General features: G+C 45.0%; 1 protein-coding gene and 1 long non-coding RNA gene across 2 annotated transcripts in view; one reads left to right on the top strand and one right to left on the bottom strand.

Moving 5' to 3' along the window:
- The window catches only part of LOC120387958, a 55,990-nt gene extending 52,370 nt beyond the window's left edge, over positions 1–3,620 (bottom strand). The window contains exons 1-2 of the long non-coding RNA XR_005590452.1: positions 3,443–3,620; positions 3,267–3,336 (exon numbers count right to left, since the gene is read on the bottom strand). This is a non-coding gene — a long non-coding RNA (uncharacterized LOC120387958). The remainder of the gene's footprint in view (positions 1–3,266; positions 3,337–3,442) is intronic.
- Positions 3,621–3,697: 77 nt separating this feature from the next.
- Positions 3,698–4,968, top strand: LOC120387954 (actin-85C-like). The gene has a single exon (XM_039509387.1). The coding sequence runs from the start codon at positions 3,759–3,761 to the stop codon at positions 4,890–4,892; it is 1,134 nt and encodes a 377-aa protein (XP_039365321.1). The 5' UTR covers positions 3,698–3,758; the 3' UTR covers positions 4,893–4,968.
- The last annotated feature ends 11,721 nt before the right edge of the window (positions 4,969–16,689 follow it).

Genomic DNA, 16,689 nt, shown 5'->3' with positions numbered 1-16,689 from the left:
AGCTGAGATGCTACTGAAGGGCTGGAGGGCCGAGTCATAACAGCTGCCATTCTGTGTCAGCCCAATGGTCTATCTAGCTCAGTACCTGCTTCTGACAGAGCTTCAGGCAGAGTGTACAGAACAGGGCAATTTTGAAATGATCCACCCATGTCTCCCCCTCGCACAAACGCTATGTCAGACAGTCCCGTTGACTTAATAACAATAAACACTAAGGGTGACATTAAGAGACACAGCAGCTCCTAGCCCAGGCAAGGGCAGCTATGGAGCCCCCTTAGCATCCTCCTGATCACGCACGGCTCTGTGGACTGGAGAGGCACCGACGTAATGTAGACAGCTGGGGATCCTTGTAGGGCTGTATGTAGTAGCTTGGTTCCTGATGTGCCTCCATGTCAGTTTGTGAGGGGGCCCTCAGAGGTCAGTCTGACAGCGGCCTGCTCCGGGGGAATGCTTCCCAGGGTAAAACACCGGAGGAGGGGTGAGCATCTCCCCCCAGGTCTTCGTTGATATAGTCATAATTTGTGGGCTTGATCCACAGCCCTCTGGAGTCAATGAGAGTCTTTCCATTTAGGCCTTTGCATCAGGCCCCAGGGCTGCCTGGCTTTTGTGTCTCAGAGCCACCTCTGGCCAGAGGAGGAATAGAACTGAGGGTACAATAAATATGTACAGTACAAAGCTTGTCCCAAGCCAGCCGCGGTTCTGACATGTTAGGGTGCTACATGGTGACTCAGGAAGCCCTGGGGAGCTTGGAAGCTCATTTCTGATAGATCCGAAGACCGGAAGGTCCAAAAGGCTTCTGGAGCTTTTCAGATAACCCGGTAGCTAAGGAAAGGGACTGGAAATCTCAAAGGGGAGGTCCAAACATTTCTAATAATTCATGGTTTCAATCAACTCAAAAATGTCAACATCTCTGCTGAGGCGAGGGACTGTAGAGGTGCATAACCCAGGCTGACTAACAGATTTTGGCTCTGCTATATGGCTTGGCTGAACTTGGTTTTTCTAGTATCCAAACTGGTTTGCCACTCCTTAATGTTATTTTTCCATGCTAGCCTGTGGAAATGGCTAGCAGACTAACCCTGCTCACTTTGCACTCCCAGCAGAGATCATCCATCCCTCTCTATGTTCCCCTTGGGGTGGGCAGGATGGTGCTGCACTGACGCCTAGGAGGGCCTGAGGCTATGGCCTGCCGTCTAGACCGTGGGAAGATTCTTGGCTTTATTGTCATATTTCAAAGTTGCTTAGCAAGAATTTATTTTGCTAGTGAATGTAACTTTCCAGATGAACAATTTTCATTTAAATGTATCAGTGTTCAAAGTATTAACCATTCCCAGTTTTGATCCATTTGGAGAATCCTTCCTAAATTGCCAGAACAATTCCTCAGGCCAATGAACAAGGGATCAGAAGCCCCCGCTGAGATCAGGGCCCTTTTGTGGGAGGTGCTGTACAGGCACTCCATAAGAAACTGTCACTGCCTCAAAGAGCTTTCAGTATAAATTCAATTATAATAAAGTTCGGTTCCAGTGGAGATGGGTGACCTTAGAGAGGAGTGTGTCTGCTGCTAATTACTAAGTTTTATTTGCAGATCAAGGAAAATTATGACTAACAATAATGGGTTGCCCCTTTCTTCAGTAATACAAATGTATAGCCCCTTTCCTTTGAAGATCTCAAAGCATCAATTCCTCCTGCAAAGCATCTGTTTCTCTCTCCCTCACCACAACCCATCCCCATTTGACAAACTGAATTTTAAAATGATGTCATGTCAGAAGAGACACAGAGGCATTTTTAGCATTTTGCATCACTGCTTTTTTCTGAGGTTCGTCATCAAAAGGCTGAATAGTGATTAAAAATATATATACTCATTTTTACAAGCCTGCCATGGACACTTGCATAGTGTTATAAATGTTCCAGACCTGGCTCTGAGCTCATTTACGCTGATTTTAAGTAGGCACAATTCCACTCACTTCAGTAGATTTACCCCTGAGTTACAGAGTAACTGAGATCGGTATTTAGCCCGCCATGTTTGTGAGAACCAAAGATTAATTAGGGGCAGCAGGTCAGGATTTTGGGTTGACTGGCTGAGTCGTCAAAGGTTCTAGAGTCATGTTGCTTATTGAAAGAAATATGACTCAGTATCTTCTTATATATGTTCTTAAAACACTTACACAAACACAAATAAAATAGAAAAAACTTAACACCAAAGTTATGCTACTGTTAATAATAATAAATGTAGACTGAAGCAATACAACTGATCAAATAATCAGTAAGTCAGTCTCAACAAATTGGCCTTACCCTTGATTCTTATGACTCGCACACCTGCATACTCCATCCACCTTGTAGCGCCTCCCTCTAAGGTCTCTGGACAAGATAGTGGAGCCCTGCAACTTGGTCCAATCAGGTTCAAACTAGGTCAGCCTTAAGGTATGTCTACACTACCTGCCAGATCGGCAGTCTTGTCCAGACGTGATACATCGATCCCCGAACATGCTCCCCGTTGACTCCAAAACTCCACCAGGGCGAGAGGCGGAAGTGGAGTCAACGGGGGAGCGATGGCTGTTGATCCCACACCACGAGGACGCGAAGTAAGTCGATCTAAGATACGTTGACAAGTTGCGTATCTTAGATCAATCCCCCCCCAGTGTAGACCAGGCCTTAGCAAGCATCAATTTGGAAGAGTGGTGCTTCAGTCAGCCATTTAAAAAATATTCAGTGTTTTAAATACCACAGAAACACTGAACCCAAGCCTCCCCGCTCCCCAGAATGGATACATTTGGGGAAACTGGCATGGACTTATCCTGGTGAAAAGGATTTGAGATGACTTTGAGTCACCAGTTTATGGACAATTCAACACAAAAATCCTATTAAAAACAGCTGATTGGCCGGGTTCTTTTTCAACAACCAGTCACTCAACTTTCATCCAACTGCAAATGAAAAAATAAGTTTGAACAACTTATGATCCATGTCATTCTCACAAACAAGACAATTTATGGTAATCTTTATATTTTGGAACTGGCCATTATTGCAAACAAGAACATTTACAGTAATCTTTCTATCTGGGAACTGGGCTGCAAGTCAAACACTTTATCTTCTGGAATCCTCATCTTGAGACGTTACTTTAAAAGCTATCAAGATGAAACCCATGCAAGCAGTACAATGTTTAAAATTAATTTAAGGTCTGTATATCCACATGGGCCACTTCTCTAGCATATTTTGGACTCTAGTTACATAGGCGCCAAGCAACTGGGTATCTGTTTTTCCACAGTTTTCTTTACCTCATGGAGTTATTTATGGGACTCAGAACATGGGGTTAAGTCTTCTCAGGACGTTTCCATCATCGAGGAACTGGATAGTCATGAGAAGACCAAATATCATGTTAATTAGGCATTAACAACTGAGTTAAAACAAAAATATAATATAAGCAAATACAAGCACTAGAACCTGTCCCCACCGTATGTGATGGTCTGGGACTATGTGTTGTGCCTCTGTTATAATTCATCTGGGAGCATAAGAATGGCTCAGTCATAGGAAGAGAAGCAAAACTCTTCATACTGGTGACCTTCAGGGCATTCTCCCAGGACTTTGGGAAGGGAGCAATATTCATTAGGTGGCCATGACAAGCTGTTAGCTCAGGGGGACTCAGAGAAATGTTCCCATTTGTGACTCTCAAGAATCTAGAATATTTAACTAGACATTCTATGTCACCCGAGCAGAAGCACAGAACCAGAGAGAGGGCTGCCTGGAGACTGCTTCTATCTTGCCAGAGAATGTCTGAATCCAAGATCTTAGATCGCCCCGCTGTGATTTTTGACAATGGATCTGGGCTGTGCAAAGCTGGCCTGTCGGGAGAGCAGGCACCAAGGTCAGTCATCGCTACTGTTGTCGGCTACCCCAAATCCAAAGCGATCATGTTTGGAGCTGGTCATAGGGAATATTACGTCGGAGAAGAAGCCCAGTCCAAGAGGGGCATCCTGTCTTTTAAGTATCCAATGGAACATGGCATAGTTACATCGTGGGAGGACATGGAGAAGATCTGGTGGCATTTGTTTAAGCATGAACTCAAGATGAAGCCCAGCGAGAGGCCCGTGTTACTGACCGAGGCTCCACTGAACACAGTGTCGAACCGAGAAAAAATGGCCGAGATCATGTTTGAAGGTTTCCAGGTGCCTGCCATATTTGTGGCTTTGCAAGCTCTGATGGCCCTTTACGCTGCAGCCCGCACGACAGGCTTAGTGCTGGACAGTGGAGATGGCGTGACCCTGACAGTCCCTGTCTACAAAGGCCACTGCTTGCTCCATGGTGTTTCCAGGCTGGATTTTGCAGGCAGAGATATTACTAAATACCTTGCTCAGCTGCTCTTGGAGACTGGATGTTCCTTCGTGAGCACGGCAGAGAAAGAAATTGTGAAGGACATCAAAGAGAAGCTGTGCTTTGTGGCCGTAGAGCCCAGCCAAAAAATTCAGGAGAAGCCCAACAGGCTTGGACGGGAGTATATTCTCCCAGATGGCAATGCCATCAAGATTACCGACCAGCTGTTCAGAGCTCCTGAAACCCTTTTTGTGCCAGCTAATGCTGGCATAGAGGCACCAGGGATTGACAAAATGATCCTTCAAAGTGTTATGAAATGCGATGGAAATATCCACCCTGATATCATGAGGAATGTGGTATTGTCAGGCGGGTCGACCCTTTTCCGAGGTCTCAACGAGAGACTTCTAAAGGAGCTGCAAACTCAGAGCCCCAGCGCAATCCCTGTAAAGATCCTAGCACCCCGAGACAGGATGTACTCTGTGTGGATTGGGGCTTCCGTCCTCACCAGCTTAACATCATTTAGGGACATGTGGGTCACGAGTGAAGACTACAAGAAAACTGGACCATCTGTGCTTCAGAGAAAATGCTTCTGAGAAGACCAACCATCCAGAAAAACACAGCACCAACCTGAACAGCTGGAGAGCAGCTAATAAATCATCGCAAAAATAATTGATTTGTAGTAAGTGATTTTATGGCTTGGTAAAGAAAGAGCCCTTGTTCAGTGCCTTTTTTTTCTTTTTGCTATCCAGCATGCTGGTTTTAATTCTATAAATGTGTTGATCCTTGCTGGAACTGCAAATAGTTTGTCAGACTTTTAAACTCTACAGAACAAGCCACCTCCATCGTATGTCTGGGAGGGCTGGCTTAACTGCCCTTCACAGTAAGCTACCAAAAGGTAGAAAGAGACTGCTGGTGGAAAAATAGAGGGCTCTGGTGTACTGCTGACCCTTTGCAGTGGCACTGGAAGTCTCTTGTGGTAGCCATGGTGAGCCTGGAAGAAGCCCAGAAAGAGTTGAGCTTTTAAGTTTGTTATTCTATATGTAAAGAAGTTGGTGGAGTTGTTAAAGGAAGGGCCTGGGAATTAAGTTCCTATGTTCTGTTCCAAGCTATGCCATTGATTAGCCCCACAACACCAGGTTAATCACTTCACCCCCACTGTGCCTCAGTTTACCTTTCTATGGTTTACCCCTCTATTCAGATAACTTCCTAGAGCACAAAGACAATGTGATGCTTAATTAAAATATGTAAAGTAATCTGAGATCCGTGGGTGAAAGGTGTTGATGTCTGGTTATTGGGGTTTTTTTTCTCATGAGATTCCCCTGACAAGTTTTGCAGAGTCAGGAGCTTGGATGAAGTTCAAATATCCACACTTTTAGGTGCCTGTCTAAAAAGGAGAACCACTACATAGAACCCACCTCTATATTCAAGTCCTACTTCCAACTGCTAACTGCCCGTAATAACTACTGCAGCAGATCTTCAACTGGAGTGCGTTGTGTTAGCTGTAGGTAAGGGGTGACTGTCCAAAGCAGGCTTCAGTGTTAGCAGCTGTGCCCCCTACCCCAGCAGCCCTGCTCCCCTAATGTGCAACTACTAGTCTCCTTGGAGAAAGGTCTTGCAGAGACTGGTCTAGATGATTCAGTTGAACAGAAGGGAATGCTCTTCTGCTCACCTCAAGGTGACCTTCCTTTCCACAAGCTGTGGCTCTGCTCAGCTGTTCCTCCCACAGTTCTGACTCCAGTAGCACGACCAGACAGCAAGTTTGAAAAATCGGGACAGGGAGTGGGGGGTTAATAGGAGCCTATATTAGAAAAAGACCCCAAAATCGGGACTGTCCCTATAAAATCGGGACATCTGGTCACCCTAGACTCCAGCCTTTCTTCAGCCGGCACTGCCTGTTGTGCTGAAAGCTGCGATGGTTTCACCACATTGGATAGCTGACCACAGGGCCTGGGATGAGACCCACCTAAAGGTATTTTCACTTGTGAACGCAGCTAAAGGATTGAACCAAAGAATTCACGAGGTAAAAGTTTAGTGGTTTGATTCTCAGCATCACTTAGCCCCTTAGGGCTGCGATTGTTGAGATATACGTTACTCCATTAAGTTAATGCACATGCTCAGAGCGCTTACAGAGCTGTTATGAAATCTGATTCAGCGATCTTAAATCTTTGTTCTATTACAGTATGTTACCTTTTAGCAGCCCACTGGAAATGTGTAAACAAACGAGGTACAACTGTAGACAGTTTAAATATTTTACAGCTCACTGACTTCCATATGAGAAGGGATTTACAGTAACTTAAGTGTTCAGACTCCTGCTACAATAATCCAATGCAGATAAAAATGCAAAACACATCGTCCTGGAAAGCATGGGAAATCTGACAGAATGGAGCACCTCACAGTTGTTGTCGGCATGGGAAAAACAAAGAGAACTATTTTCTTGCCAACACAGAGCCAGAGAGAAACACAATCACATTCCATTAGCAGAGAAAGTGAAGAACTCGCAGACATCGATACACTCCTTTAATAACGTTTCACACCTAGCAGGCCAGAGAGTTAGCTGGTGTAAACCAGTGGGAGCGATGGCCATTTACATCAGCTGAGGATCTGGCCCACAGTATCTAGCGCCTTTTAAATGAGGCTCTTAAGCCCTTATTAAAGTCACATGACTCCCACCCTGTGAAGTGGGCCTTGTTGAGTCCATTTTACTGAGAAGTGACTTGCTCACACAGCAAAACTGCATATTGGACCCAGGAGTCTAGACTCCTAATCACTTTCTTTAACCGCTGACCTACACTGATCTTCAAAGGGACCAAGTTTCCACTCTGTAGTGCTCACCTGGCATTCCTGCCCTACTTGTATTTCAGTTTTACTTTAAGAAAGCCTTGGGTCTTTTGCCTTAAACGTTTTGAAGTAGCACCCTCCTCTCAGCCCTGGGTCTGCCACTGTGGAGCCATGACCCCCTGCCTTAATCCAGTCCTGTCTGTGCTGTACCTTGCCTCTGGATAGCTAGAGATCATCATTCACCAAGGCCGTTAGTCTTGCCAACATCAAGAGAGGAAGGAAGGTCTTGTGGTTTACATCCTGCATTTGGGTTCAGGAGATCTGGCTGTAATTTCTGGCTCTGCCACAGCTGCCTTGTTCACCTTTGAGCAAGCTACTTAATCTCTGTGTGCCTCAGTGCCTCGCCTGTAAAATGGGGATCATAATATTTCCTTTGACTCACTTGTCAAGTTAGCTTGTAAACTCTTTGGGGCAGGGACCATCTCGTATTATGTACAGCCCCTAGCACAATGCAGTCCTGATTTTGGTTGGGGCCACCAGGTTCTGCCATAATAAATCTTTCACCAGCACAAAAATAGACTTTAAACTAGAGATGTGGCTGTGTGAGAGAATCTGTGCCCACATTCCCAGGCCCCTGGATCTTCAAGAAATAAACACCATCATTTGAGAAGATGACACAGGGATGTATAAACATATCTACTTGCTACTGGCAATTCTCTCCCCCACATCCCCCCACATCTAGCTTTGCTTCCAACCTAGCAACGGTGCCTCACTTTCTTTTAAATGTCAATTCATCATTTTGTACATTCCCTGGGCTGAACAAATCTACAGGTTTTATTGCCCATGTGCGTCCGAACATATCAGGCTGGGACGATGCAAACTGAGTACCCAAAACAATGTGGTTATTGTCACCCTGCCTATTGCTGGCTTCAAGCTCTTGATAAATGTAGGAGAGCTTTCCCACCCCCCCAACCCCTGCCCATTATCACATGCACAGCAAAAGGTTTGGGCTACACTAGACACATCATAATTTTCTCTGTTATTCCAGTAGCCTGGTTCCTTCCCCTTTCCCCTTTTCAGCAGCGTGAAAACTCTGTTGTAAAAAAAGAGGTGACCACACTCCTATTCCTCTTGCAGGTAGTGAGACATTAATGGGTGCCAGCAGGCAGCTTATGCTTAAAGCAGGAAGTGAAGGATCTTAAGCCAGGTAGGTTGCTTTCTAGCTGAGTCTATTGCAGAAGGAGCTGGGGGGGGGGGAAATTTGAGTGGAGGGAACCAGGGCAGAGAGAGAGAGAGAGAACAGGCCCGTGCACAATCTGGTACATGCTAGCAGGAAAAAAGAATTGTTCTTAGGCACATGGGTCTGATACCTGGAGCAGTTCCTGTGGTCCACCTAGCCGAGTGTCCTGTCTCTGACAGTAGCCTTACCAGACATGTCAGAGGAAGGTGTAAGAACCCCTCACTAGGCAGAGAGATCTTTAGAGATGCCCTCATGAACCAGGTCTACAAGTGAGCCCTTATCAGTGGTTCTCAAACTTCTATACTGGTGTCAAGTATCAGAGAGGTAGCCGTGTTAGTCTGGTTCTGTAAAAGCAGCAAAGAATTCTGTGGCACCTTATAGACTAACAGACGTTTAGTTAGTCTATAAGGTGCCACAGGATTCTTTGCTGCTTCTGTACTGGTGACCCCTTTCAAATAAGCCTATGAGTGCGACCCCCCCCTTATAAATTAAAAACACTTTTTTATATAGTTAACACCATTATAAATGCTGGAGGCAAAGCGAGGTTTGAGGTGGAGGCTGACAGCTCGCACCCTCCCTCTGTAATAACCTGGCACCCCCCTGAAGGGTCCTGACCCCCAGTTTGAGACCCCCCTGCCTTACATAGTGTAGGAGAGAGGGGGAATATTGCCAGTAGAGGCAGAAAAATAGCTGGCCTCAATTTCCTTCTCCTCTAAATGGATATAGTGCCATCAACTTCATTTACTCCAGTAGAGAGCTTGGCCCAGCTGCCTTCATTTTTGACTTTTGTGCTTCTGGGAGTGCATTAGGCTGTGATGAATTTGACAGTAAAGGGTTAAGAATGTTCCTGTGTTTTGCCCTGTAGAGGTGTTGCTAAGTTAAGTACTATTTTCCTCTTGTTGAGAGAAGTTCTGTATTCATTACATATACACAACCTGATTTTTATTAAGCTGTTCCACACAAGTATTATATTTTTTTTTATTTGGAAAACTTCAGAGTGCCCTTTTTTCACACACACTAAAGTTAGCTTTGCTGAGATTCATTAGCCTCCTTTTCCCCAGTGTGTAAATGGATACCTCTCAGTTATGCAACGGCGAGGTGCACAACTATGAAAAGCAGCAGAGGCAGCCAAAAAAAGCATTGTTCTGCGCTCAGACGTGTAAAATATTCATATTCAATAATAATAATAAAAAAACTTAATAAAAATTTCATAAAGGAAAATAGGCATTGTCACTCAGTTCCCAGGGCTGTAGCAGCAGGCCACAGTGTTACGTGGGGGTTTGAATGTTTTTTTCCACTCCGTTAATGCAGAACAATTCATTTGCAAAGGCCCAGATTTTTAGAAGTGGCCTCAGATTTTAGGTACCCAACGTGAGCCTGATTTCCCTAAGGGCAGTGCACCTGTGACTCGGATTTAAGTCAGTGGGACCTGCACCAGGTGCTCAGACCCTCCGAAGCAAAGGCCTATAAGAGTTTTTGTTTGTTCATTTTAGTTTCTTATTATTTTTATTTTAACAGCACTTACCTACCTCAACTGAGATCAGGACCCCTTCATGCTGGATGTACACACAGCAAGACTGCCCCTGTCTCAAAGCACTTTCAGTGTAAACAGACAAAGGGCGGAAGTACAGAAGGAACTAAGAGACTTGCCCGAGGCTTATGTGAAGTCTGTGGTAGTGCCAGGAGATGAATCTGGATTTCCTGCCTCCCCATCCCATGCCCTAACCACCTGATCATCCTTCCTCTGCGTGTGTGTGTATAGAACCATTGCAGCCGATTAGAGGAAAATGGAGAGAGACGGGACAATGGGTGAGCTAGGGAAAGTGTAGAGTGAGAGCATGGGAGGGATCAGAGGAAGTTGAGATGACACCACAGTCACGGCCTGGGAAAGTGAGAGATCATCTTGAAGGCCCAGTGCCATGAATACTTTCTCACGCAAATTGTCTCCCTAATACAATAACAATAAATCCTTAGGGTGGAATGCTGGGTGAGCCCCTACAAGACTCACCACAGAATTCATAGCACTGGCAGAGGGGGACGACAAGGCCCCTTAGATCATGGGGTGCTCTGGGGACTGACGAAGCCTGTAGTGCAACTTTGACAGTCCAAAGGGCCTAAGTTACAGTACCTCCTCGGGCTGCCCTCTGGGCGGCAGGTGGTGCCTGAAATCTTCACGGTAGGTGGTGGGGAGGGTCTTCAGAAAGCAATCTTACTGTGCAGCCTTGTTCTGCCTGCATTGGGGGAATCCTCTTCCCCTGGCTTTTCGGGTTCCTTTGTGCCCCTCTTGTCCTTTTACCCAGTGTAAAGATAGAGCAGGGGTGAGGCCAGCCTCTGTAGTGCTTCTTTTAGTGCTTCAGAAAGTTGTGTAGTATTATTACCCCTGCTTTACAGATGAGAAATCTGAGGTACCAGGAGGTTACGTGACTTGCACCAGGTCACACTGCCGTGCCCTGACCCAAAGCACATTGATGTCCGAGTTTTAAATCTTTCCATGGATTTCAGTAAACTTTGCCACAGATCCCTAGTCTATGGCAGACCTGGGAATGCACCTCAGAGCCTATCTGCTGCCTCATGTGCGCTGGGATAACTTGCATGTGTAAGAGTTTGTAGGATCAGGTCCTGAGAACCCAGCAGACGTGGAGAATGTTAAGGCAATGCTATAAATATTGCCCAAGAAGAGAGAACTAAGGCGCAAGCAGAAAGGTTCTGAATTTAAAATTATTGCGCCTGACAGTGAAATATTATGAAGATATATGGGAGTAAAGAATGAGAAACTCCAAAACAACCAATGCTTGAGATGTTTCTTTTATCTAAAATATAGCTGGCTAAATGTTTCACATAGAACAAGTCCCAGGGAACATAAATCAGGGGATGTAAGTTGTTTTATAAAGACCTCAAAATATAAGTTCTTTACCTCCCACATTTTTAGACCAAATATTTTAACTGGAAAAGTATGTGAGACAATAAGCGTGCATATTACCTAAGTCTTTAATGATTGCTCTGACCAAGCTGCTTTGTTCTATGCCCATGGTTTAGTGGTTATATACAAGGAAAAGAATATTTTTTAAAAAGCACCGCAGAAAACATTGAGGGTGGAAAAATTGCGAGCTTGAGTGACAGTTTGAAAACAAGAAGTGTGTTGTGACAGCTGTCTGTCACCTCTGTGAAGTTGTGTTGGGGACGGGGTAGAGAGGGAAGCAACATAACTGGGCATTCCCTGTGCAGACTTTGTTAAATACAGCCTCTGGGGAATGCCAAGTATTAGCCCTGGGACTGGACTTTCTGTAAAGGGAAATGGGGTGAATTAAGTATCTCCTCTGATTTTGGAGCAAAAATCCACACTTGGCTTTTGCTCCCACCATATTCTTCTGTTATTGGACACAGGGCGTTTTTCTTCCTGAATTACACTTTTGATCCTCACCTTAGTTCATGTATAGGAAGCAGAATTAGCTCACTGCTGTACCAAGCAACCCACTGGGGCCCAGACTCCTTTCCAAAGGAGAACAGGGTAAAAAGACAGAGAGGAACTGGTATGGTTCTGCTGTGCAAAGAGGCAGGTCTCACGCATGGGTTTTGCACACTCCTACATGCCAAAGAACTGTACATCATGGGGGCACTTAGCTGTGTTAGAATAGGGAGGGGCAGGGGATCCAGATGACAGAAACTGCAAAGGAGAAGTCTCTGGTGCTATGAGTGGCAAGATTGGGTAGTGTGGGAGAGAAGAGATCATTGCTAGGTGAGTAGATAAGGGGCTATAGAGACAGGAGGTTAGTAAGGTCAGCTGGAGAGGGTCTGTGGAGGGTTTTAGCAATGAGGGGAGTGGGTTCCTGCCTGCGGGAGCAATGGAATTGTCTGAGGATGCAGAATGATGCAGTTGCTGAATTGAGATTAGACACTATCTAAACCTTCCTAAAAGGCTCCTCATTTTTTCTGCCTGATATTTCTGTGGCTGTGGTTTCTGCAGATGCAAACAGTAACGTGGGGACACGTCTCTCCCTTTTGCAAGGCTCCCTGATAAATCCTTTTCCTGTCTTTGTAACACTTGGCCGCACTTTATTTCATATTTTTTAAGGCTCACATAATGGGAATGTGCTGAGCAGCGTGAATCTGACTTGGGAAGTCAGATGACCAGGGGGTATCCATCTATGGGCTCCAGGAGCTCCAGCAGGTTTTCTCCCCACCCATCTGAATCAGCTTGGATTGGGCATTGTGTCTCAATTTGCTATCTGCTTTATTCCTGTGTCTGAGAAGGGAGGATGTCCTGAAGCCTTCACATGGCTTGCCACATGAAACCACTTCCTTGCTATCCAAAAGTTCAGAACATCTGTCTTAATTTGTCTGGCCCTCGGTACTGCACTCTTGCAGAACTTGAGAATTTACTGCTTGTTTTTGCAATGAATCTCCCTCACCAAGAGTAAGGGGGAAATCTATGGTGTTCAAACTGTTCTCTCACTCTGGTTCGCAAAACATTTTAGATCAAACACGACTCTGATTAATAACAGTGTCTCAGGCCAGGTCTTGCTCTAGAAACTTTTGCTGATACAGTAATGTCAGTTACAGGTGTGATTTTTTTTTTATTCACAGATAGTAGATCAGATCCTGATCTCAGTTACATCAGTGTAAATCCAGGCCATTCTCTGGATTATACTAGATTTACACTGCTGTAACTGAGATCAGAATCTGTTACAGGAGTGCTTTATATCTGTATGTAGGTAAATAGTTAATTAATGGATAAAGTGTCAGTAAATGGCACTCAGGAATATGGAGCATAGTTCCTGGATTTTGTAGACCCCATAAAACTTCTTGTTGTGCAGCTCTTATATCAGCTCTCAACAGATGGTTCCAGCTGATGAGACGATAGCTGTATTCTGGGATGGATGAACTGTGATGTCAAAACCAGAGGAGGATGGTCCAGTGGTTGGCAACTAGCTGGAGACTTTGGTTCAAGTTTCATGTTGCCAGGGCCAGATTGTGAACACCTTGCTCACAGGGATGAGGACAAATGGTGCCCCAGGAGTTGATAGGAGTACTTGGGTGCATGGATGCCCCAGGAGTTGATGGGACTACTTGGGTGCATGGGTGCCCCAGGAGTAGATGGACTACTTGGGTGCATGCGTGCCCCAGGAGTTGATGGGACTACTTGACCATTGGTCGGAGGAAGGAGTTAGCAGTCTTGCCCCTGTGATTATACAAATCAGGAATCCAGATAGCACTGAGTGCAGGGAGTTGTCCCAGCATGCCTGGCTGAGACAAGTCCAATTCAGATGCTAATATACTTCTGGCTTTTGGCCCTAATCTTCCACTCCGCACGGAGTCCCCAGTCCTGCAACTTGTTATTTTCAGGCAGCCACCTACATTGTCTGGAGCCCCATGAAAGCCAACAAGGCTCCATGCAGATGAAGGGATCAGTCCCCGCACAGAGTCAATTTCAAGATTGGGGCCTGAAGGCCACTGAAATCAGTGAGAGTTTTAATCTGAATAAGGAGCATGGGATCCGACCTATATATGTAATTAGCTCTCCCCAAATTAAATAATGTTACTTAATGAACTAAGGAGCCTCCCATAAAAGCATGCTCTGAAATGTTCAGCACTGGAGCTAGTTCCACTGGTTTGATTTATGCATGTTAGTTTTATTTTCAGTTTATACTTGAAGAACTTCGTACATGTCATAAGCAACCAAATGGGTGGGATTTTTTTTTCCAAAAGCCACATATGTGGATTAAAAACACCAATATTTCATGAAATTGCCGCATAATTTTTTTTTCACTAGAATGTCATAAAGAATTCCCTAATTTCTAACCTGCTGCAGTTGGCACCAGCTCACATCCGAGCTCTAATATCAGTGGAGTTTGTAAAGTTTCCAGTTTTTCTGATGAGAAATTACATGAAACCAAAATAATTCTTTCTCTGGGGGATTTCACTGCCACTTTTATTTCTCATATTCTGCCTCCTGGATGAGAAACCCTTTCTTGGGTATCTGTTTTTTCATTGGCTGTATTAGCTACCACTATTTAGAGTACATAGGCATCAACCCATCATTTCATTTCTAAAGGAACCTGATTGCCTAAATGGAGTATCAAACATCCTATTCTGGCTGCGTCTTCCCAGACAATTAATTGCAGATGGACTCTCAATACAGTTGCCCAAATCTCCTTAAATATTTCTAGTGACTGGAATGCATTTTGAGATATGCCCTAAGTAGTCAAATAAATATCCATCATAGAGAACTGGCTGTGGATAATTAAAGTGACGCGCTTCTTCTGGATAGTTATACTGCTAATGATCTTCAAAATCTGGACCAAACGTCTGCTGCTTGGATTTTTTTTCTTCTGTTCAAGTACCAGAGAGTGCTTCAGGGATTTTTTGGCAATGGTTTTAGAGCAGGAAAATAGGAAATGAACTGGAAAATTTGAAGACTACAGCAAACAAGAAAATTCTGGAAGGAACACACTGTATAGAACCACCCTGGCCGTTAATAATATGGAAAGATTTCATTAAGAACAGAAAAGAAAAAAGAAAGTACTGTCAGTATCACTCCACACCGGAATTCTGCAGCTGTCTAACTTACAGAATGAGTTATTCCGAGGCCTGGCTGCCAGTGCAGGCAGTGGCCACTGCACTGAAAATTCCACTTCTCAGAAAGAAAAAAAAAATCAGAACTTTCTAATGCGGGGCAACTGGAATTTTTAAACAATCATGCCAAGGCTGGTTTCCTGTGCACTGAGCCCAGATAAGTGGATTTTTCTAAATGGTTTCCTTGTGGCAGAATTTGTTGGGCCTGGTTCATTCTCACCCTTGTGCAGGTATCAGTGCAGGGACTGGTGTGTGTGTGTCTGTGTGTGTCTGTGTGTGTGTGTTCCTTTTAGTGACTGCAGAGTTCAGTGCAGCCCCCTGACAGGCTAGTGTAGCCCTGAGTTGCACCCCTATTTTAATAGCCATTATAAGCTAGTTTGGGGTGCAGAATTGCTATGGGGCAGGTCCACTCTGGCCCATTTCTGTCCCCAATTTGTCCCCTCCATGTTCCACGCCTGAGTCCCCACTATGCCCACAGCGCCTGTAGAGATGGCACAGAGGCACCTGGCACCTGAAGCAGGGGCATAAATCAAGTATGCACTTATACCCGTCCTATAACCCCTTTCCAGCCGCTTGGCTTTCGCCAAGGGCTGTAGCAGGATGCTGACTCAATTCTGTTATTTCTTCTTTTCCGCTAAGCCTTTTGGCTGAGCTCAGACATAGGGCCTATCATCCAAACTCCTCTTCACACCAGCAGTCCTACCGGCCTCAGTGGGGCTAGTCGTGAGAGGAAGGATTACATGTGCAACTAATGTGTGCAGGATTGGGCCCTTAGTATGTGTCTAAGGGCCTGACCCTTCCATGCGTTGAATGGCCTCGATTCCCATGGACTTGAGAGCATTTGGCAATTTACAGGACTGGGTGTTTAGATCTGACATGTCCTCTGTTGGAGGATTAGCTGGCTCTGGGACTGGGACGGGTTCTGATCTAATCAGTCTTTGCCCGTCTCTCACTGCTCTGATCCTGTGATTGTCAGCAAGGCTAATAGTACTTTGCAAACCTGTTGCACTTTCGGTTTGCAAGGCACTTTTCACAGTCACCCATCAATCACTCACTTCACTTCACTTCACTTGTCGTGGCTTCCAAGCGTCTCACCCCTCTGTGCCTCAGTTTCCTAGTGTGTAAAATGGGGATAAAAGTGCTAACAGACCCCCCAAAGGGGGTGCTGAGACTTAATGAACTCTTGTCTGTAAAGTGATGTGACTTCTTTGGAAGGAAGGTGCCATGACGATCATTGCTCAGATAGGATCTGTTCCAATTAATTGCAAAGGAAGTAACTTCTTAACCCTTTTCTGTATGCGTTCCCCCAAAGGTCTGACTTCTGGAGGTGCCAGTGTACAGTAAGCAAACAATGTGCAACTCCTGATATAAAAATGAAATGAAGTGCACACAGATCGATTTCACTGTATTTAATGATTTATTTATGGGCAAACAGACTCTATTAATATTTCAGCCACAGGACACCTTCTGTGCCATGCGGCATGGTCTGCAATGGGCTATGAGATGAGTGGCATCAGGACACAAAGGTGATTGTGGTTCAAATATAGGACGAGGAGCTAGAATTCTCTCCTGGGTTCTTTCCCTTCTGTCCCAGTGAGTCATTATTTGGCCTTTGGAAAGCCACTTAACCTGTCTGCACATCAGTTTCTCCATCTGTGAAAGAAGGTGACCAATATTCACAATAGCCCTCCACAGTAGTGGAGCTGAGAGGCTTCATCGTTAATTAGAGCTAATTTGGTGGGGTGCTGGCTGCCCCATTATTAATAATTATTATTTTGTATTATGGCAGCACTTACGGC

The sequence above is a fragment of the Mauremys reevesii genome, linkage group 21, assembly GCF_016161935.1.
Source record: "Mauremys reevesii isolate NIE-2019 linkage group 21, ASM1616193v1, whole genome shotgun sequence".
In the NCBI taxonomy this organism is placed as follows: domain Eukaryota; kingdom Metazoa; phylum Chordata; order Testudines; family Geoemydidae; genus Mauremys; species Mauremys reevesii.
This window is presented reverse-complemented; position numbering and strand designations above follow the sequence as displayed.

Coding starts and splice junctions, on each gene's coding strand:
- LOC120387954 (XM_039509387.1), top strand. CDS start 3,759: ATGTCTGAATCCAAGATCTTAGATCGCCCCGCTGTGATTTTTGACAAT.